Raw genomic sequence first — 21,761 nt, 5'->3', positions numbered from 1 at the left:
ACGGAGCCCCCTCCCCACTGAGGGGACAAAGGGGGGGTGGGGGGGGGTCCCCAGGGTGCGGGGGGGGGGATGGGGGGAGGGGGATGGGGGGAGGGGAAGCGCGGTCGGGGCGCGACGGAAACGCCTCCGGTGCCTCCCGCGCCTCGGGGGGGGGGAGGGGAGGGGGGTGGCACCTGTCACCGCGTCCGTCTGTCCTTCTGTCCCCTCCTCCTGTCACCGGGTCCGTCTGTCCGTCTGTCCTCGTGTCCGTCTGTCCCCTCCTGTCCCCCCCGTCCGTCTGTCCGTCTGTCCCCTCCTGTTCCCCCCGTGTCCCCCTGTCCGTCTGTCCTCGTGTCCGTCTGTCCCCTCCTGTCCCCCCCGTGTCCCCCTGTCCGTCTGTCCCCTCCTGTCCCCTCCTGCCCCCTCCTGTCACCGCGTCCGTCTGTCCGTCTGTCCCCTCCTATCACCGCGTCCGTCTGTCCGTCTGTCCCCTCCTGTCCCCTCCTGTCACCGGGTCCGTCTGTCCTCGTGTCCGTCTGTCCGTCTGTCCCCTCCTGTTCCCCCCGTGTCCCCCTGTCCGTCTGTCCCCTCCTGTCCCCTCCTGTCCCCTCCTGTCCGCTCCTGTCCGTCTGTCCCCTCCTGTCCCCGTGTCCGTCTGTCCCCTCCTGTCCCCCTCCTGTCCCCTCCTGTCCCCTCCTGTCCTCTCCTGTCCCCTCCTGTCCGTCTGTCCCCTCCTGTCACCGCTGCCCGTCTGTCCCCGTGTCCGTCTGTCCCCATCCCACCAACCCCCCAAACCCAACCCCCAAAATCCCTTTTTCTCACCCCAAACCCCCCCAAATCCCCCCAAATCCCCCTCCCCAAACCTCCCCAAACCCCCCCAAATTCCCCCAAACCCCCCCAATCCCCCTCTCCCCCTCCCCAAACCTCCTCAAACCCCCCCAAATCCACCCCAAACCCCCTCCCCAAAATCCCTTTTTCTCACCCCAAACCCCCCAAACCCCCCCAACCCCTCTCCCCCTCCCCAAACCTCTCCAAACTCCCCCAAATCCCCCCAAACCCCCTCTCCCCCTCTCCCCCTCCCCAAAATCCCTTTTTCTCACCCCAAATCCCCCCCAAATCCCCCCCAAATCCCCCCAAACCCCCCCAATCCCCCTCTCCCCCTCCCCAAACCTCCTCAAACCCCCCCAAATCCACCCCAAACCCCCTCCCCAAAATCCCTTTTTCTCACCCCAAACCCCCCAAATCCCCCCCAAATCCCCCCCAAACCCCCCCAAACCCCCTCTCCCCTCCCCCACAGATGGATCTCCACGCCCCCCCCGCCCCCCCCGAGCCCCCCGCCCTCCTCCGGAGCTACCGGTGGCTGACGGCGACCCCCGGGGGGGACCCCGAAAAGTCCCCGGGGAGCCGCCGCTGGGGCTGGAAACGCTCCTACAGCCACCCCGACAGCGACAGGGGCGGCGACAGAGGTGGCGACAGAGGTGGCGACAGAGGTGGCGACAGAAGTGTCCCCAAGGCCACCGCGCGGAGGTCGCTCTTCCAAAGGGCGTTTTCCGCCCCCTCCAAGGCTCCCAAAACTTTGGGGGACCCCAAAGGAGCCCAGGGGACATCGGGGGACCCCAAGGGACAGGAGGGGACAGCGGGGGACCCCAAGGGACAGGAGGGGACATCGGGGGACCCCAGGGGACAGGAGGGGACCCCCCTGCAGCGGTACCTGCGCTCCGTGGGAAAGAGGAGGGGACGCGGTGACAGCGGAGCCCGAGCGGAGCTGGGGGGGCTCGATGGGGCAGGTGAGGGGGGAGAGGGGGTTTGGGGAGGGGGGCGAGGGGGTTTTGGGGTGATGGTGAGGGGGGAGAGGGGATTTGGGGAGGGGGACGAGGGGTTTGGGGTGATGATGAGGGGTTTTGGGGTGGGGGAGATGGATTTTGGGGGTTTGGGGAGGGGGGGCGAGGGGTTTGGGGTGGGGGGAGATGGATTTTGGGGTGGGGGGAGATGGATTTGGGGGTTTTGGGGTGATGGTGAGGGGGGCGAGGGGTTTGGGGTGGGGGGAGATGGATTTTGGGGGTTTGGGGTGGGGGGTGAGGGGATTTGGGGTGATGGTGATGGGGGAGAGGGGATTGGGGTGGGGGGCGAGGGGGTTTTGGGGTGATGGTGAGGGGTTTTGGGGTGGGGGGAGATGGATTTTGGGGGTTTGGGGTGATGGTGAGGGGGGCGAGGGGGTTTTGGGGTGATGGTGACGGGGGAGAGGGGTTTGGGGTGGGGGGAGATGGATTTTGGGGCGGGGGGAGAGGGGGTTTGGGGAGGGGGGCGAGGGGATTTGGGGTGGGGGGAGATGGATTTTGGGGGTTTGGGGAGGGGGGCGAGGGGTTTTGGGGTGATGGTGAGGGGGTTTGGGGGTTTGGGGAGGGGGTTTGGGGGTTTTGGGGTGATGGTGAGGGGGGAGAGGGGGTTTGGGGCGGGGGGAGATGGATTTTGGGGGTTTGGGGTGGGGGGAGATGGATTTTGGGGGTTTGGGGTGGGGGAGATGGGTTTTGGGATTTTGGGGTGGGGGCGAGGGGATTTTGGGGGTTTTGGGGTGGGGGGAGATGGATTTGGGGGTGATGAATTTTAGGATGAATTTTGGGATGAATTTGGGGGTGAATTTTGGGAATGAGGAATTTTGGGAACAATGAATTTTGGGGATGATGAATTTTAGGGATGGATTTTGGGCTAAATTTTGGGCTAAATTTGGGAATGATGAATTTTGGGAATGATGAATTTGGGAATGAAATTTGGGGATGAATTTTGGGATGAATTCTGGGATGAATTTTGGGAATGATGAATTTGGGAATTAATTTTGGGAATGAGGAATTTTGGGAATGAGGAATTTTGGGAATGAGGAATTTTGGGGATGATGAATTTTGGGGATGAGGAATTTTGGGAATGAGGAATTTTGGGAATGAGGAATTTTGGGAACAATGAATTTTGGGAATGATGAATTTTGGGGATAAATTTTGGGATAAATTTTGGGGATGATGAATTTTGGGATGAATTTTGGGATGATGAATTTTTGGGGATAAATTTTGGGATAAATTTTGGGAATGATGAATTTGGGAATGAATTTTGGGAATGAATTTTGGGGATGGATTTTGGGGATGATGAATTTTGGGATGAATTTTGGGATAAATTTTGGGGAATGATGAATTTTTGGGGGTGTGGGGTGGGACATCCTGGTCCCCCCGGTGTCCCCCCCTGTCCAGGTCCCCCCGGTGTCCCCCGTGCCGGGCCGGTGGCACCGGGCCAGGCCTCGCGGCACAACCGGCACCGGGACCCGGCCGAACCGGCTCGGCACGGCCGGGGCCACCCACGGCACGGGCACCGAGCCAGCCGGGCTTGTCCCCACGCGTGGCCGGCCACCGGCGCTGCCACGCCCGCCCGGGGACGCCCTGATGGCATCTCCGGGGGCGTCTGTGGTGGCATCTCCATGGCCATGGTGGCATCTCCGGGGGCGTCTGTGGTGGCATCTCCGTGGTCATGGGGCACCTGGTGGCACCTCCATGGCCATGGTGGCATCTCCATGGTCATGGGGCACCTGGTGGCACCTCCATGGCCATGGTGGCATCTCCATGGTCACGTGTCCCCTGGTGGCACCTCCATGGCCATGGTGGCATCTCCATGGTCATGTGTCACCTGGTGTCACCATGTTCATGGTGGCATCTCCATGGTCACATGTCACCTGGTGTCACCATGTTCATGGTGGCACCTCCATGTCCATGTGTCACTTGGTGTCACCTCCATGGTCACATGTCCCTTGGTGCCACCATGTTCATGGTCACGTGTCACCACGGCCACCCCTCCCCCCCTTGGGGTGACAGGGCCACCGTGGGGTGACAGGGCCACCGTGGCCACCCTCAGCCGGTTCTGTCCCCTCAGTGACGCCCCTGGGGACGTCCCCGCTGCCACCCGATGTCACCGTGTGGGACGTGTCCCAGTTCTCGCTGGTGGACGGACACCTGGTGCCACTGGGCAGGGACGAGGAGGTGACCGGGGGACATCGGGGTGGCCACAGGGGGGGTCGGGGTGTCCCCAGGGGGGGTCAGGATGTCCCCAGGTGTCCCCAGGTGTCCCCAGGGTGTCCCCAGGGGGTGTCAGGGTGTCCCCAGGCTGTCCCCAGGATGTCCCCAGAGGGGTTGAGGTGTCCCCAGAGGTGTTGGGGTGTCCCCTCCTGACCCCGGGGTGTCCCCAGGGGGTGTCAGGGTGTCCCCAGGATGTCCCCAGGGTGTCCCCGGGGGTCTCAGGGTGTCCCCAGGGTGTCCCCAGGGTGTCCCCAGGATGTCCCCAGGGTGTCCCCTCCTCACCCCGGGCTGTCCCCAGGGGTGTCAGGGTGTCCCCAGGGTGTCCCCAGGGTGTCCCCGGGTGTCTCAGGGTGTCCCCAGGGTGTCCCCAGGGTGTCCCCTCCTGACACCGAGGTGTCCCCAGGGGTGTCAGGGTGTCCCCAGGGTGTCCCCAGGGGTGTCCCCTCCTGACCTCGGGGTGTCCCCAGGGTGTCCCCAAGGGGGGTCGGGGTGTCCCCAGGGATGTCCCCTCCTGACACCGAGGTGTCCGCAGGGGTGTCAAGGTGTCCCCAAGAGGGGTTGAGGTGTCCCCAAGGGGGGTCAGGATGTCCCCTCCTGACCCCGGGATGTCCCCAGGGGTGTCAGGGTGTCCCAGGGATGTCCCCAGGGTGACTCCAGGGTGTCCCCAGGGTGTCCCCAGGGATGTCCCCTCCTCACCCCGGGCTGTCCCCAGGGGTGTCAGGATGTCCCCAGGGGGGTCGGGGTGTCCCCAGGGTGTCCCCAGGGTGTCCCCAGGGGTGTCAGAGTGTCCCCAGGGTGTCCCCTCCTGACCCCAGGGTGTCCCCAGGGTGTCCCCAGGGGTGTCAGAGTGTCCCCAGGGTGTCCCCTCCTGACCCCAGGGTGTCCCCAGGGGTGTCAGGATGTCCCCAGGGGGGTCGGGGTGTCCCCAGGATGTCCCCAGGATGTCCCCAGGGTGTCCCCAGGGTGTCCCCAGGGTGTCCCCAGGGGTGTCAGGGTGTCCCCAGGGTGTCCCCTCCTGACCCCAGGGTGTCCCCAGGGTGTCCCCAGGGGTGTCAGAGTGTCCCCAGGGTGTCCCCTCCTGACCCCAGGGTGTCCCCAGGGGTGTCAGGATGTCCCCAGGGGGGTCGGGGTGTCCCCAGGATGTCCCCAGGGTGTCCCCAGGGTGTCCCCAGGAGGTGTCAGGGTGTCCCCAGGGTGTCCCCTCCTCACCCCGGGCTGTCCCCAGGGGGGTCAGGGTGTCCCCAGGGGGTGTCAGGGTGTCCCCAGGGTGTCCCCAGGGGTGTCAGGGTGTCCCCAGGATGTCCCCAGGGTGTCCCCAGGGTGTCCCCAGGATGTCCCCAGGGTGTCCCCAGGGGTGTCAGGGTGTCCCCAGGGTGTCCCCAGGATGTCCCCAGGGTGTCCCAGGGATGTCCCCAGGGTGTCCCCAGGATGTCCCCACAGGTGTCAGGGTGTCCCCAGGGGGGTCAGGGTGTCCCCAGGGTGTCCCCAGGGTGTCCCCAGATGTCCCCAGGTGTCCCCAGGGTATCCCCAGGGTGTCCCCAGGGTGTCCCCAGGGGTGTCAGGGTGTCCCCAGGGGTGTCAGGGTGTCCCCAGGATGTCCCCAGGGTATCCCCAGGATGTCCCCAGGGTGTCCCCAGGATGTCCCCAGAGTGTCCCCAGGGTGTCCCCAGGATGTCCCCAGGGTGTCCCCAGGGGGTGTCAGGGTGTCCCCAGGATGTCCCCAGGGTGTCCCTAGGAGGTGTCAGGGTGTCCCCAGGGGTGTCAGGGTGTCCCCAGGGTGTCCCCAGGGGTGTCCCCAGGGTGTCCCCAGGGTGTCCCCTCCTCACCCCGGGCTGTCCCCAGGGCTCGTGGCGGAGCAGGACCCGCACTGGCAGTGCCACCTCCGAGGCCACCAAGCTGTCCCCAACGGGCAGGAGGGACCTGGGTGAGGACATGGGGGGTGGCACTGGGGGGGTGGCACTGGGGGGGTCACTGGGGACACTGGGGACACTGGGGGGACACTGGGGGGGTCACTGGGGGTCACTGGGGACACTGGGGACACTGGGGACACTGGGGGGTCACTGGGGGGGTCACTGGGGACACTGGGGGTCACTGGGGACACTGGGGGGGTCACTGGGGACACTGGGGGACACTGGGGGGTCACTGGGGGACACTGGGGACACTGGGGGTCACTGGGGGGACACTGGGGGGGTCACTGGGGACACTGGGGGACACTGGGGGGTCACTGGGGGTCACTGGGGACACTGGGGGGGTCACTGGGGACACTGGGGGACACTGGGGGGTCACTGGGGGACACTGGGGACACTGGGGGTCACTGGGGGGGTCACTGGGGACACTGGGGGGGTCACTGGGGGTCTCTGAGTGCTCCCCCCCAGACCAGGTCACGAGGAGCCCCGAAAATGAGACCCCCCCGAGCTCCCAGTTCAGCAACGTCAAGGTGGGACAGCCCCGTCCCTGTCCCCTGTCCCTGTGTCCCCTGTCCCTGTCCCTGTGTCCCCTGTCCCTGTCCCCTGTCCCTGTCCCCACCCCTGTCCCTGTCCCCTGTGTCCCCTGTCCCCTGTCCCTGTGTCCCCTGTCCCTGTCCCCTGTGTCCCCTCCCTGTCCCCTGTGTCCCCTGTGTCCCCTGTCCCTGTCCCCTGTCCCCTGTGTCCCCTGTCCCTGTCCCCTGTCCCCTGTGTCCCCTGTCCCCTCTGTCCCCTGTCCCTGTGTCCCCTCTCCCTGTCCCCTGTGTCCCCTCCCTGTCCCTGTGTCCCCTGTCCCCTGTGTCCCCTATCCCTGTCCCCATCCCTGTCCCTGTCCCTGTGTCCCCTGTCCCTGTCCCCACCCCTGTCCCTGTCCCTGTGTCCCCTGTCCCTGTCCCCACCCCTGTCCCTGTCCCCACCCCTGTCCCTGTCCCCTGTGTCCCCATCCCTGTCCCCACCCCTGTCCCTGTCCCCAGGGGCTGCTGTGGAAGAGGCTCCTCCGGGACAGGAGAATTCGCGGTGGCACCAAAAGCGACGCGGTGGCGGCGGCCCCGGAGGGTGACAGGTAGGGGACAACGCCGGGGGGGTGGCAGTGACACTGCTGTCCCCTCAGGGTCCCCATTTGGGGTCCTGGTGACACTGCTGTCCCCTCAGGGTCCCCATTCAGGGTCCTGGTGACACTGCTGTCCCCTCAGGGTCCTGGTGACACTGCTGTCCCCTCAGGGTCCCATTTTTGGGGTCCTGGTGACACTGCTGTCCCCTTTTTGGGGTCCTGGTGACACTGCTGTCCCCTCAGGGTCCCCATTCGGGGTCCTGGTGACACTGCTGTCCCCTCAGGGTCCCATTTTTGGGGTCCTGGTGACACTGCTATCCCCATTTGGGGGTCCTGGTGACACTGCTGTCCCCTCAGGGTCCCCATTTGGGGTCCTGGTGACACTCCTGTCCCCTTTTTGGGGTCCTGGTGACACTGCTGTCCCCTCAGGGTCCCCATTCGGGGTCCTGGTGACACTGCTGTCCCATTTTTGGGGTCCTGGTGACACTGCTGTCCCCTCAGGGTCCCCAGCCGCAGCGCTTCCCGCGAGTCCCTGCTGCCACCGCCGGAGCTGGACCTGACCGGGGACAACGTCACCGTGCGGCCGGTGCACGGCAGCGTGGTGGGGGAGAGGTTCTGCTTCCAGGTACGGCCTGGGGGGCTTGGGGGGCACCTGGGAACCCCAAAATCGGGGACCCAGACCCCAAAAAAGGGATCCAGACCCCAAAAAAGGGACCCAGACCCTGAAAAGGGGACCTGGAGCACCCCAGACCCCAAAAAAGGGACCCAGACCCCAAAATCGGGGACCCAGACCCCAAAAAAGGGACCCAGACCCCAAAAAGTGGGATCCAGACCCCAAAATGTGGGACCCAGACCCCAAAATCGGGGACCCAGACCCCAAAAAAGGGCACCTGGAGCACCCCAGGAACCCCAAAGGGGCACCCAGACCCCAAAAAAAAGGATCCAGACCCCAAAAAAGGGGATTCAGACCCCAAAAAAGGACACCTGGAGCACCCCAGACCCCCAAAAAGGGGACCCAGACCCCAAAAAAAGGGGACCCAGACCCCAAAAAGGGCACCTGGAGCACCCCAGACCCCAAAAAAATCACCCAGACCCCAAAAAAAGGGCACCTGGAGCACCCCAGACCCCAAAAAGGGCCCGAAAGGACCCTTAGCCAGGGACATGCAGCCCCCTTGTCCCCTCTGGGGTGTCCCTGTCACCCTCGGTGTCCCCATCACCCCCGGTGTCCCCTCTGGGGTGTCCCTGTCACCCTCGGTGTCCCCATCACCCTCGGTGTCCCCTCTGGGGTGTCCCTGTCACCCTCGGTGTCCCCTCCCGGTGTCCCTGTCACCCCCAGTGTCCCCTCTGGGGTGTCCCTGTCACCCTCGGTGTCCCTCCCCGGTGTCCCTGTCACCCTCGGTGTCCCCTCCCGGTGTCCCTGTCACCCCTGGTGTCCCCTCCCGGTGTCCCTGTCACCCCCAGTGTCCCCTCTGGGGTGTCCCTGTCACCCTCGGTGTCCCTCCCCGGTGTCCCTGTCACCCTCGGTGTCCCCTCCCGGTGTCCCTGTCACCCCTGGTGTCCCCTCCCGGTGTCCCTGTCACCCCCAGTGTCCCCTCCTGGTGTCCCTGTCACCCTCGGTGTCCCCTCCTGGTGTCCCTGTCACCCCTGGTGTCCCCTCCCGGTGTCCCCATCACCCTCAGTGTCCCCTCCCGGTGTCCCTGTCACCTCCAGTGTCCCCTCCCGGTGTCCCTGTCACCCCCGGTGTCCCCTCCCGGTGTCCCTGTCACCCTCGGTGTCCCCTCTGGGGTGTCCCTGTCCCCCCCAGTGTCCCCTCCCTGTGTCCCTGTCACCCCTGGTGTCCCCTCCTGGTGTCCCTGTCCCCCCCAGTGTCCCCTCCTGGTGTCCCTGTCCCCCCCAGTGTCCCCTCCTGGTGTCCCTGTCACCCCTGGTGTCCCCTCCCAGTGTCCCTGTCACCCCCGGTGTCCCCTCTGGGGTGTCCCTGTCACCCTCGGTGTCCCCTCCCAGTGTCCCTGTCCCCCCCAGTGTCCCCCCCGGTGTCCCTGTCACCCCTGGTGTCCCCTCCCAGTGTCCCTGTCACCCCTGGTGTCCCATCCCAGTGTCCCTGTCACCCTTGGTGTCCCCTCCCGGTGTCCCTGTCCCCCCCAGTGTCCCCTCCCGGTGTCCCTGTCACCCTCAGTGTCCCTCCCCGGTGTCCCTGTCACCCCTGGTGTCCCCTCCTGGTGTCCCCGTCACCCTCGGTGTCCCCTCCCAGTGTCCCTGTCACCCTCGATGTCCCCTCCCGGTGTCCCTGTCACCCCTGGTGTCCCCTCCCAGTGTCCCTGTCACCCCTGGTGTCCTCTCCCGGTGTCCCTGTCCCCCCCAGTGTCCCCATCACCCCCGGTGTCCCCATCACCCCCGGTGTCCCCATCACCCTCGGTGTCCCTCCCCGGTGTCCCTGTCACCCCTGGTGTCCCCTCCCAGTGTCCCCATCACCTTCGGTGTCCCCTCCTGGTGTCCCCTCAGGTGATCACGCCCGAGGGCAGCCGCTCCTTCGGCTGCTCCTCCCTGGCCGAGCGCGACCGCTGGATCGAGGAGCTGCGCCGGACAGCCCAGCCCAACAAGGTGGGACACCTGGGGACACCTCGGGGACACCCTGGGGACACCTGGGGACACCTGGGGACACCTCAGGGACATCCTGGGGACACCTCGGGGACACCTGGGGACACCTGGGGACACCCTGGGGACACCTGAGACACACCTGGGGACACCTCAGGGACATCCTGGGGACACCGGGGGACACCTGGGGACACCTGGGGACAGCTGGGGACACGTGGAGACACCTCAGGGACATCCTGGGGACACCTGGGGACACCTGGGGACAGCTGGGGACACCCTGGGGACACCCGGGGACATCCTGGGGACACCCTGACACCCCCTGGGGACACTCTGGGGACACCTGGGGACACCTGGGGACACCCTGGGGACACCTGAGGACACCTGGGGACACCTCAGGGACACCTGGGGACACCTGGGGACACCTGGGGACACACCTGGGGACACCTGGGGACACCTGGGGACACCCTGGGGACACCCTGGGGACAGCTGGGGACACCTGGGGACACCGTGGGGACAGCTGGGGACAGCTGGGGACACCCTGGGGACACCTCGGGGACACCTGGGGACACCTGGGGACACCTGGGGACACCCTGGGGACACCCTGGGGACACCTCAGGGACATCCTGGGGACATCCTGGGGACACCCTGGGGACACCCTGGGGACACCCTGGGGACACCTCGGGGACATCCGGGGACACCTGGGGACATCCTGGGGACATCCTGGGGACACCTGGGGACACCCTGGGGACACCTCAGGGACATCCTGGGGACACCTGGGGACACCTGGGGACAGCTGGGGACACCTGGGGACAGCTGGGGACACCCTGGGGACACCTCAGGACACCCTGGGGACACCTGGGGACACCTGGGGACACCTGGGGACACCTGGGGACATCCTGGGGACACCCTGGGGACATCCTGTCACCCCCAGCACCCTCGTGGGGCTCCCTTGTTCTCGGGGTGGGTGGGGAAACTGAGGCACGAGCTGCCCAGCACGGAGCGTCCTCAGTGTCCCTTGTGTCCCACGTGTCCTCATTGTCCCCATTGTACCCACTGTCCCCATTGTCCCATTGTCCCCAATGTCCCCTCTGTCCCCATTGTCCCCATTGTCCCCATTGTCCCCATTGTCCCCTCTGTCCCCATTATCCCCATTGTCCCCATTGTCCCCACTGTCCCCACTGTCCCCATTGTCCCCACTGTCCCCACTGTCCCCATTGTCCCCAATGTCCCCACTGTCCCCATTGTCCCCAATGTCCCCACTGTCCCCACTGTCCCCATTGTCCCCACTGTCCCCACTGTCCCCAATGTCCCCACTGTCCCCATTGTCCCCATTGTCCCCATTGTCCCCAATGTCCCCTCTGTCCCCACTGTCCCCATTGTCCCCATTGTCCCCAATGTCCCCATTGTCCCCATTGTCCCCATCGTCCCCTCTGTCCCCATTGTCCCCATTTTCCCCAATGTCCCCATTATCCCCATTATCCCCATTGTCCCATCATCCCCATTGCCCCCAATGTCCCCATTGTCCCCAATGTCCCCAATGTCCCCTCTGTCCCCACTGTCCCCATTGTCCCCATTATCCCCATTGTCCCCACTGTCCCCACTGTCCCCATTGTCCCCATTGTCCCCATCGTCCCCATTGTCCCCTCTGTCCCCATTGTCCCCATTGTCCCCCACCCCACCAGGACAACTGCGAGCGCCTGGAGCTGGCTCTGACCCTTTGGGTCTACGAGGGCCGGGACCTCCCCTCCGGCCGCCGCCTGCGCTGCCACCTCCAGCTGGACGGCGCCGTCTTCGCCCGCACCACGGCCAAACCGCCCGGCGCCGACGGCCGCCTCTTCTGGGGCGAGCTCTTCCAGCTGGCCGCGCTGCCCCCGGCGCGCGCCCTCACCGTCGCCCTGTGCCGCGACGACGCCGCCGGCCGTCCGCTGGCCGCCGTCACCATCCCGCTGGCCGAGCTGGATGAGCGCTGGTACCCCCTGAGCGGCGGCGGCGGCGGCGGCGGCGGCGAGCGGGCGCCGGCGGTGCGGCTGCGCGGGCGCTACCGGCGGGTGCGGGTGTTGCCCATCGTGCGCTACAAGGAGCTGGCGGAGTTCGTCACCTTCCACTACCGGGAGCTGTGCGGCCGCCTGGAGCCGGCCATCGCCGCGCGGCACAAGGAGGAGCTGGCCGGCGCCTTGGTGCGCGTCCTGCAGAGCACCGGCAAGGCCAAGGTGGGGTGGGGTGGGGTGGGGTGGGTTGGATGAATTTGGTTGGGTTTGGGTTGGGTTGGGTTTGGTTTGGTTGGATCAGGTTGGGTTTGGTTGGGTTGGGTTGGGTTTGGTTGGGTTGGGTTGGATGAATTTGGTTGGATCAGGTTGGGTTTGGTTTGGTTGGATCAGGTTGGGTTTGGTTGGGTTGGGTTGGGTTGGGTTGGATGAATTTGGTTGGGTTTGGTTTGGTTTGGTTTGGTTGAATGAATTTGGTTGGGTTGGGTTGGGTTGAGTTGGATCAGGTTGGGTTTGGTTTGGTTGGGTTTGGTTGGGTTTGGTTGGGTTGGGATGGATCAGGTTTGGTTGGGTTTGGTTTGGTTTGGTTGGGTTGGATGGATCAGGTTGGGTTTGGTTTGGTTGGGTTGGGTTGGGTTGGATGAATTTGGTTGGGTTTGGTTTGGTTTGGTTTGGTTGAATGAATTGGGTTGGGTTGGGTTGGGTTGAGTTGGATCAGGTTGGGTTTGGTTTGGTTGGGTTGGGTTTGGTTTGGTTGGGTTTGGTTTGGTTGGGTTTGGTTGGGTTTGGTTGGGTTTGGTTGGGTTGGGTTTGGTTTGGTTGGATGAATTTGGTTGAGTCTGGTTGGGTTGGTTTGGTTGAGTTTGGTTGGGTTTGGTTGAATGAATTTGGTTTGGTTGGGTTTGGTTGGGTTTGGTTTGGTTGGGTTTGGTTGGGTTTGGTTTGGTTGGGTTTGGTTGGGTTTGGTTTGGTTTGGTTTGGTTGGGTTTGGTTGGGTTTGGTTGGGTTTGGTTGGGTTGGTTTGGTTGTGTTTGGTTGGGTTTGGTTTGATGAATTTGGTTGGGTTTGGTTTGGTTGGGTTTGGTTGGGTTGAATGAATTCGGTCAAGTTTGGTTGAGTTTGGTTGGGTTTGGTTTGATGAATTTGGTTTGGTTGGGTTTGGTTTGATGAATTCAGTCCAGAACCTTGGACGTGTCCAACACCACTCAGCAGAGCACCAGGAGATCCACCAAGGCTTGATGGTCAAGGCCATGCTGGATCACCTGGGGCCACCTGGGGGGTCCTGGGTGCCACCAACCCTTCCCCACCGTCCCCGCAGTCGTTCCTGATCGACCTGGGCGTGGCCGAGCTCGACCGGTTCCAGGAGCACGAGGCCCTGATCTTCCGCGAGAACTCCTTGGCCACCAAGGCCATCGACGAGTACATGAAGCTGGTGGGGGCCAAGTACCTGCAGGACACGCTGGGTACGGCCTGGGGACACGGGGGACATCCCAGGGGTGCCAGGGGGCAGGACACCTTGGGACCAGGCCCTGGGAGTTGTGGGACACTCCTGACCATCCATGAGGACGTGGTGGTGACCCCTCAGTCCCCTCATGGGTTGTGGGACACTCCTGACCACCCATGAGGACGTGGTGGTGACCCCTCAGTCCCCTCATGGGTTGTGGGACACCTCTGACCACCCATGAGGACGTGGTGGTGACCCCTCGGTCCCCTCATGAGTTGTGGGACACCCCTGACCACCCACGAGGACGTGGTGTGGGTTCCTCATGTCCATCCCCACTTTGGTGACCCTTTGGTCCCCTCACGGGCTGTCCCCTGTCCCCATGAGGACATGGTGGTGACCCCTCATGGCTTGTGGGACACCTCTGACCATCCATGGGGACGTGGTGGTGACCCCTCATGGCTTGTGGGACACCTCTGAGGACCCATAGGGACGTGGTGTGGGTTCCTCATGTCCATCCCCACCTTGGTGACCCCTTGGTCCCCTCAAAGCTGTCCCCAGAGGAGGTGGTGGTGACCCCTCATGGCTTGTGGGACACCTCTGACCACCCACGAGGACGTGGTGCGGGTTCCTCATGTCCATCCCCACCTTGGTGACCCCTCGGTCCCCTCATGGGTTGTGGGACACCCCTGACCACCCACAAGGACGTGGTGTGGGTTCCTCATGTCCATCCCCACCTTGGTGACCTCTTGGTCCCCTCAAAGCTGTCCCCTGTCCCCAGAGGAGGTGGTGGTGACCCCTCATGGCTTGTGGGACACCTCTGACCATCCATGGGGACGTGGTGTGGACCCCTCAGTCCTCTCATAGGTTGTGGGACACTCCTGACCACCCACGAGGACGTGGTGTGGGTTCCTCATGTCCATCCCCACCTTGGTGACCCCTTGGTCCCCTCAAAGCTGTCCCCAGGGGAGGTGGTGGTGACCCCTCATGGCTTGTGGGACACCCCTGACCATCCATGGGGACGTGGTGGTGACCCCTCGGTCCCCTCATGGGTTGTGGGACACCCCTGACCACCCACGAGGACGTGGTGCGGGTTCCTCATGTCCATCCCCACCTTGGTGACCCCTTGGTCCCCTCAAAGCTGTCCCCAGAGGAGATGGTGGTGACCCCTCATGGCTTGTGGGACACCTCTGACCATCCATGAGGACGTGGTGGTGACCCCTCAGTCCCCTCATGAGTTGTGGGACACCCCTGACCATCCATGAGGACGTGGTGGTGACCCCTCATGGCTTGTGGGACACCTCTGAGCACCCACGAGGACATGGTGTGGGTTCCTCATGTCCATCCCCACCTTGGTGACCCCTTGGTCCCCTCACGGGCTGTCCCCTGTCCCCATGAGGACATGGTGGTGACCCCTCATGGGTTGTGGGACACCTCTGACCATCCATGGGGACGTGGTGGTGACCCCTCATGGGTTGTGGGACACCTCTGAGGACTCACGAGGACGTGGTGTGGGTTCCTCATGTCCATCCCCACCTTGGTGACCCCTTGGTCCCCTCACGGGCTGTCCCCTGTCCCCAGGGGAGGTGGTGGCCCAGCTCTGCAGCTCCGAGGAGAGCTCCGAGGTGGACCCCAGCAGGTGCTCGGGGCAGCTGGAGCTGTCGGAGCACCAGCAGCACCTGCGGCAGCTCTGCGAGGAGACCCTGCGGCGCATCACCGACGGCTCCGAGTGAGGGACGGCCGCAGGGGACGGCCGGGGTGGCACCGGGGTCACAGCCGGAGCAGGAGAACCTGGGAGAACCCACCTGGACACCGGGGTGGCATCAGGGGACAGGACAAGTCTGGGGACAAGTTTGGGGACAGGGATGGGGATGGACATCAGGATGGACCTGGGGACAAGTTTGGACATCAGGATGGACCTGGGGGCAAAGATGGACATCAGGATGGATCTGGGGGCAAAGATGGACATCAGGATGGACCTGGGGGCAAAGATGGACATCAGGATGGACCTGGGGACAGGGATGGACATCAGGATGGACCTGGGGACAAGTTTGGGGACAGGGATGGACATCAGGATGGACCTGGGGACAAGTTTGGGGACAGGGATGGACATCAGGATGGACCTGGGGTCAAGGATGGACATCAGGATGGACCTGGGGCCAAGAATGGACATCAGGATGGACCTGGGGACAGGGATGGACATCAGGATGGACCTGGGGACAAGTTTGAGGACAGGGATGGACATCAGGATGGACCTGGGGTCAAGGATGGACATCAGGATGGACCTGGGGACAAGGATGGACATCAGGATGGACCTGGGGACAAGTTTGAGGACAGGGATAGGGATGGACATCAGGATGGACCTGGGGACAGGGATGGACATCAGGATGGACCTGGGGACAAGTTTGGGGACAAGAATGGACATCAGGATGGACCTGGGGACGGGGATGGACATCAGGATGGACCTGGGGACAAGGATGGACATCAGGATGGACAAGTTTGGGGACAGGGATGGGGATGGTCACCACGGAGATGAAAACCCCCTTGATGCCCACCCCAGCCGTGGTGCCACCACCCCAGGGTGGCACCGGCAGGTCCCCTGTCCCCATCACGTTGTCCCCACCCAGGTCCTTCCCGGCCGAGCTGGCCGAGGTGTTCTCGGCGTGGCGCCAGGAGTGCGCGGCGCGGGCCAAGGTGGCCATGGGCCAGCGCCTGGTGTCGGCCTCGCTCTTCCTGAGGTTCCTCTGCCCGGCCATCATGTCCCCGAGCCTCTTCGGCCTGGTCCAGGAGTACCCGGCCGAGGCCACCGCCCGCACCCTCACCCTGGTGGCCAAGGTCATCCAGAACTTGGCCAACTTCACCACGTAGGTCACCGTGGGGTGGGGTGGGGACGTGGGGCAGGGGGGACACCTCGGGTGTGCTGGGTGGAGAGGTGTGGGGCAGATGGGCTGTCCCCAGGTCTGTGTTGTCCCCAGGTCTGGGTTGTCCCCAAGGTCTGGGTTGTCCCCAAGTTTGGGTTGTCCCCAGGTCTGGGCTGTCCCCAGGTCTGTGTTGTCCCCAGGTTTGGGTTGTCCCCAAGGTCTGGGTTGTCCCCAAGGTTTGGGTTGTCCCCAGGTCTGTGTTGTCCCCAGGTTTGGGTTGTCCCCAAGGTCTGGGTTGTCCCCAAAGTCTGGGTTGTCCCCAACTTTGGGTTGTCCCCAGGGTTTGGGTTGTCCCCAAGGTCTGGGCTGTCCCCAAGTTTGGGTTGTCCCCAAGTTTGGGTTGTCCCCAGGTCTGGGTTGTCCCCAAGTCTGGGTTGTCCCCAAGTCTGGGTTGTCCCCAGGTTTGGGTTGTCCCCAGGTCTGGGTTGTCCCCAGGTCTGGGCTGTCCCCAGGTCTGGGTTGTCGCCAGGTCTGGGTTGTCCCCAGGTCTGGGTTGTCCCCAAGTTTGGGTTGTCCCCAAGTCTGGGTTGTCCCCAAGTTTGGGTTGTCCCCAAGGCTCCATGGGACAGCTGGTTTGGATGGTGGTCATGGTGGCCCATGTCATGACCATGGTGGTCATGGTGGCCCATGTGACCATGACGATGACCCCAGACCATGGTGGTGACCCCTTGACCATGGTGGTGACCCCAGACCATGATGATGACCCCAGACCATGACCATGATCCCTTGACCATGACGATGACCCCAGACCATGGTGGTGACCCCTTGACCATGGTGGTGACCCCAGACCATGATCATGACCCCAGACCATGATGGTGACCCCAGACCATGGTGGTGACCCCAGACCATGATGGTGACCCCAGACCATGGTGGTGACCCCAGACCATGACCATGACCTCAGACCATGACCCCAGACCATGGTGGTGACCCCAGACCATGGTGGTGACCCCTTGACCATGACCATGACCCCAGACCATGGTGATGACCCCAGACCATGACCCCAGACCATGACCATGACCCCAGACCATGACCATGACCCCAGACCATGGTGGTGACCCCTTGACCATGACCATGACCCCAGACCATGGTGGTGACCCCAGACCGCGGTGGTGACCCCAGACCATGGTGGTGACCCCAGACCATGGTGGTGACCCCAGACCATGACCATGACCCCAGACCATGACCATGACCCCAGACCATGGTGGTGACCCATTGACCATGGTGATGACCCCAGACCGCGGTGGTGACCCCAGACCATGACCCCAGACCATGACCATGACCCCAGACCATGACCATGACCCCAGACCGTGTCGCTGACCCCAGGTTTGGCGAGAAGGAGCCCTACATGACCTTCATGAACGAGTTCCTGGAGCAGAACTGGGCCACCATGAGCCAGTTCCTGGAGGCCGTGGCCACCCCCGAGGCCAGCGCCCACATGGCCACCTACGATGGCAGCGTGGACCTGGCCCTGGAGCTCGCCACGCTCCACCTGCTGCTCTGTGACATCTTCTCCAGCCTCCAGCAGGTGCCACCACCCCCTCCTGTCCCCAGCGCTGCACCGGCCACCTCCTCCTCCGCCCCGGTGTCCCCATGATGTCCCCACGGTGTCCCCGTGATGTCCCCATGGTGTCCCTGTGATGTCCCCATGGTGTCCCTGTGATGTCCCCACGGTGTCCCCATGATGTCCCCACGGTGTCCCCGTGATGTCCCCATGATGTCCCCATGATGTCCCCGCGATGTCCCCACGCTGTCCCCGCAGGACACGCAGGAGGAGCTGGAGCCGCTGCCCACCATCCTCAGGGCCATCAGGGAGGGGACACCGGTCCCTGTGTCCGTGCGCCTCAGCTCCAGCGCCAGGAGGAGGTACCGGGGACACCTGGGGACAATGGGGACATCTGGGGACACCTGGGGTCAGCTGGGGACACCTGGGGTCAGTGGGGGACAGTGGGGTCAGTGGGGACACCTGGGGATGCCTGGGGACACCTGGAGACACCTGGGGACAGGGGGACACCTTGTCCCGGCCACACTGGGCGTGCCCCATTTCCATCCCCTGTCCCCTGTCCCCATCCCTGTCCCGTGTCCCTGTCCCGTGTCCCTGTCCCCCTGTCCCTGTCCCCATCCCTGTCCCTGTCCCCATCCCCCTGTCCCTGTCCCCGTCCTGTGTCCCTGTCCCCGTCCCCTGTCCCTGTCCCCCTGTCCCTGTCCCCATCCCCGTGTCCCCATCCCCGTGTCCCCATCCCCGTGTCCCCATCCCTGTCCCCATCCCCGTGTCCCCATCCCCGTGTCCCCATCCCCCTGTCCCCATCCCCGTGTCCCCATCCCCGTGTCCCCATCCCTGTCCCCATCCCCGTGTCCCCATCCCCGTGTCCCCATCCCCGTGTCCCCATCCCTGTCCCCATCCCCGTGTCCCCATCCCCGTGTCCCCATCCCCGTGTCCCCATCCCTGTCCCCATCCCCGTGTCCCCATCCCCGTGTCCCCATCCCCGTGTCCCCAATCCTGGTGTCCCCATCCCCGTGTCCCCATCCCTGTCCCCATCCCCGTGTCCCCATCCCCGTGTCCCCATCCCCGTGTCCCCATCCCCGTGTCCCCGTCCCCCTGTCCCCATCCCCGTGTCCCCGTCCCGTGTCCCCATCCCTGTCCCCGTGTCCCCATCCCCGTGTCCCCATCCCCCTGTCCCCATCCCCGTGTCCCCATCCCCGTGTCCCCATCCCCGTGTCCCCGTCCCTGTCCCCGCAGCCCCTCGGAGCCCCCCAGGCCGGTTTTTGTCGCCCCGCGGGATCTGGGCCAGCTCGGTCCCCTCATCAAGAGCCAGTCCCTGACCAGCGTCCGGCGCGCGCGGGGCCGCGAGGAGGGGACAGCGGCGGGGACACCCCCGGAGCCACCCCCGGAGCCATCCCCGGAGCCATCCCCGGTACCGGGACCGGCCCCGGTTCCGCTCCGGCACCGCCGGAACGTCCAGCGGACCCAGAGCGTCCCGGCACAGGGCAAGGCCACCCGCGCTCCGGCCACTGCGGCCACCGCCGGCCACGAGCCCGAGGGGACACCGGGGGACCGAGCGGGGACCGGGGATGGCCCGGTGAGTCCCGGTGGCCACCGGGGGCCGGGGGACGGCTGGGGATGGTGGCCCGGGGGGTTCTGGTGGCATTAACGGGGGCGTGGTGACATTAACGGGGGTGTGGTGGCTTTAACGGGGGTGTGGTGGCATTAACGGGGGTGTGGCGACATTGACGGAGGCGGGGCGACATTAACGGGGGCGAGGTGACATTAACCTGGGGTCTGGTGACACTAACGGGGGGGTCCGGTGCCATTCCCGCCTCTCCCGGTGCCATTCCCGGTACATTCCCGGGTGTCCGGTGCCATTCCCGGGTGTCCCGGTGCCATTCCCGCCTGTCCCGGTGCCATTCCCGGGTGCCCCGGTGCCATTCCCGGGAGTCCCGGTGCCATTCCCGGCTGTCCCGGTGCCATTCCCGCCTGTCCCGGTGCCATTCCCGCCTGTCCCGGTGTCACTATCGGCTCTCCCGGTGCCATTCCCGCCTGTCCCGGTGCCATTCCCGGGTGTCCGGTGCCATTCCCGGGACATTAACGCCTGTCCTGGTGTCACTATCGGCTGTCCCGGTGCCATTCCCGGCTGTCCCGGTGCCATTCCCGGGAGTCCGGTGCCATTCCCGGTACATTCCCGGTTGTCCCGGTGCCATTCCCGGGACACCAACGCCTGTCCCGGTGTCGCAGCCCCGGGGGAAGCTCCGCTCGTCGGCGTCGCTGCCCCGCAAATCCTCGGTGCCGTGGCAGCGCCTGGCCGAGGACGCGGCGGCCCCGGGCGAGCTCTACGGGCTGCGGCCGCTCGAGAAGGTAACCGGGGGTGGGGACAGTCCCCGCTGTCCCCCGGTGTCCCCCGGTGTCCCCCTGGCTCCCCTCGGTGTCCTCCCGGTGTCCCCAAGCCTCATCCCGGTGTCCCCACGCCCCATCCCGGTGTCCCCAAGCCCCCGGTACCTCCCCAGTGACCCCATCCCGGTGTCCCCAAGCCCCGGGTGACCCCATCCCGGTGTCCCCAAGCCCCATCCCGGTGTCCCCAGTCCCCCGGTGACCCCATCCCGGTGTCCCCAATCCCCCGGGTGACCCGATCCCGGTGTCCCCGAGCCCCATCCCGGCGTCCCCCCGCCCCATCCCGGTGTCCCCAAGCCCCATCCCGGTGTCCCCAATCCCCCGGTGACCCCATCCCGGTGTCCCCAGCACGGGCGGCTCCTGGAGGCGCTGCGGGAGGAGCTGGCGGAGCTGCGGGAGCGCCTGGAGCGGGCGGAGGCGCGGGCGGCTCGGGCCGAGGAGCAGCACCGGGAGCGCCTGGAGCGGCTCCGGGGGCAGCTGGACGAGGGCAACGCCCGAGCCGCCAACCTGGCGGCCAGGTGGGCACCGAAATTGGGGTGGGGGCACCCCAAAAATGGGGGAGAGCGACCCAAAACTGGGGCTGAGCGCACCTGGGGGAGTCACAGAACGGGGGAACCTTAAACGGGGCCTGGGCTGGCACCCAGGTGGGACCCGAAATTGGGGTGGGGGCGCCCCAAAAATGGGGGAGAGACCCCCGAAATTGGGGCTGAGCGCACCTGGGGAGTCACAGAACGGGGGAACCTTAAACGGGGCTTGGGCTGGCACCCAGGTGGGACCCGAAATTGGGGTGGGGGCGCCCCAAAAATGGGGGAGAACGCTCCGAAATTGGGGTGGGGCGCCCCAAAAATGGGGGAGAGACCCCCGAAATTGGGGCTGAGCACACCTGGGGTGTCACAGAACGGGGGAACCTTAAAGGGGGCCTGGGCTGGCACCCAGGTGGGGCTGGGGGAGCCCCGAAATTGGGGTGGGGGCGCCCCAAAAATAGGGGAGAGACCCCCGAAATTTGAGGTCCCAGTTTGAGGTCCCAGTTCAGGCTCCCGGAGTCCCAATTTGGGGTCCCAGTTCGGGGTCCCAATTTGGGGTCCCAGTTCGGGGTCCCAATTTGAGGTCCCAGTTTGAGGTCCCAGTTTGGGGTCCCGGTGTCCCAGTTTGAGGTCCCAATTTGAGGTCCCAATTCGGGGTCCCAATTTGGGGTCCCAATTCGGGTTCCCAGTTTGGGATCCCAGTCTGGGGTCCCAATTTGGGGGTCCCAGTTCGGGTTCCCAGTTTGAGGTCCCCAATTTGGGGTCCCAATTCGGGGTCCCACCGCCCTCCCCGCCCCCCCCCCCAGGCTGACGGCGGCCGAAGGGACCCGGAGGAAGGACCTGGAGCGGCTGAAAACCAGTGAGGAGAAGGGCCGGGAACTGGTGAGACTGGGATGGGGACGGGGGGGACACTGGGGGACCCCGAGGTGTCCCCGAGGTGTCCCCGAGGTGACCCCGAGGTGTCCCCGCGTGTCCCCGCAGGAGCGGCGGCTCTCGGGGCTGGAGCGGGAGCTGCGCAGGACTTGGGGACATCCCCGCGCTGTCCCCGTGTCCCCAAGGGGCTGCGACGAGCCCGGCGACGACGCCCAGGCCACCAGCGTGTGACGCGGAATGTCGCCGAGATGTCGCGACATGTCGCCGAGGCAATAAACGATGGCGTTGGCACCGAGCGCGGCTCTGTCCCCGTGTCCCCACCCCGTGTCCCGCCGGGTTTTTGGGGGTTTTGAACCCGATTTTTTGGGGGGTCCCGGGGTTTTTTGGGGTGCCAGAGGTGGCCGGGGATGGTGAAGGCGTCCCCTCAATGTCCCCAAATGTCCCCAAGTGTCCCCAAAAGTCCCCAATTGTCCCTGAAAGTCCCCAAAACCCC

At 65.1% G+C, this 21,761-nt stretch overlaps 1 protein-coding gene across 3 annotated transcripts; it reads left to right on the top strand.

The window, feature by feature from the left end:
* Nucleotides 1–1,276: 1,276 nt before the first annotated feature.
* RASAL3 (RAS protein activator like 3) lies at nt 1,277–21,566 on the top strand. Of its 3 annotated transcripts, XM_058861760.1 has the most exons (18): nt 1,277–1,766; nt 3,889–3,995; nt 5,874–5,955; nt 6,407–6,468; nt 6,970–7,058; nt 7,548–7,671; nt 9,549–9,647; nt 11,324–11,851; nt 12,945–13,089; nt 14,649–14,796; nt 15,695–15,931; nt 17,312–17,513; nt 17,748–17,851; nt 18,726–19,065; nt 19,719–19,838; nt 20,220–20,389; nt 21,202–21,277; nt 21,377–21,566. In XM_058861760.1, exons 1-18 carry the CDS (start codon nt 1,277–1,279, stop codon nt 21,497–21,499), a joined length of 3,246 nt encoding a protein of 1,081 aa, XP_058717743.1. In that variant the 3' UTR covers nt 21,500–21,566. The 3 variants fall into 3 exon arrangements, with proteins under 3 accessions (XP_058717743.1, XP_058717744.1, XP_058717745.1); XM_058861761.1 differs by lacking the exon at nt 17,748–17,851 and having other exon boundaries at nt 21,377–21,511; XM_058861762.1 differs by lacking the exon at nt 6,407–6,468 and having other exon boundaries at nt 1,628–1,766.
* The last annotated feature ends 195 nt before the right edge of the window (nt 21,567–21,761 follow it).

Source organism: Poecile atricapillus, chromosome 39 (genome assembly GCF_030490865.1).
Source record: "Poecile atricapillus isolate bPoeAtr1 chromosome 39, bPoeAtr1.hap1, whole genome shotgun sequence".
NCBI classification, from domain to species: domain Eukaryota; kingdom Metazoa; phylum Chordata; class Aves; order Passeriformes; family Paridae; genus Poecile; species Poecile atricapillus.
This window is presented reverse-complemented; position numbering and strand designations above follow the sequence as displayed.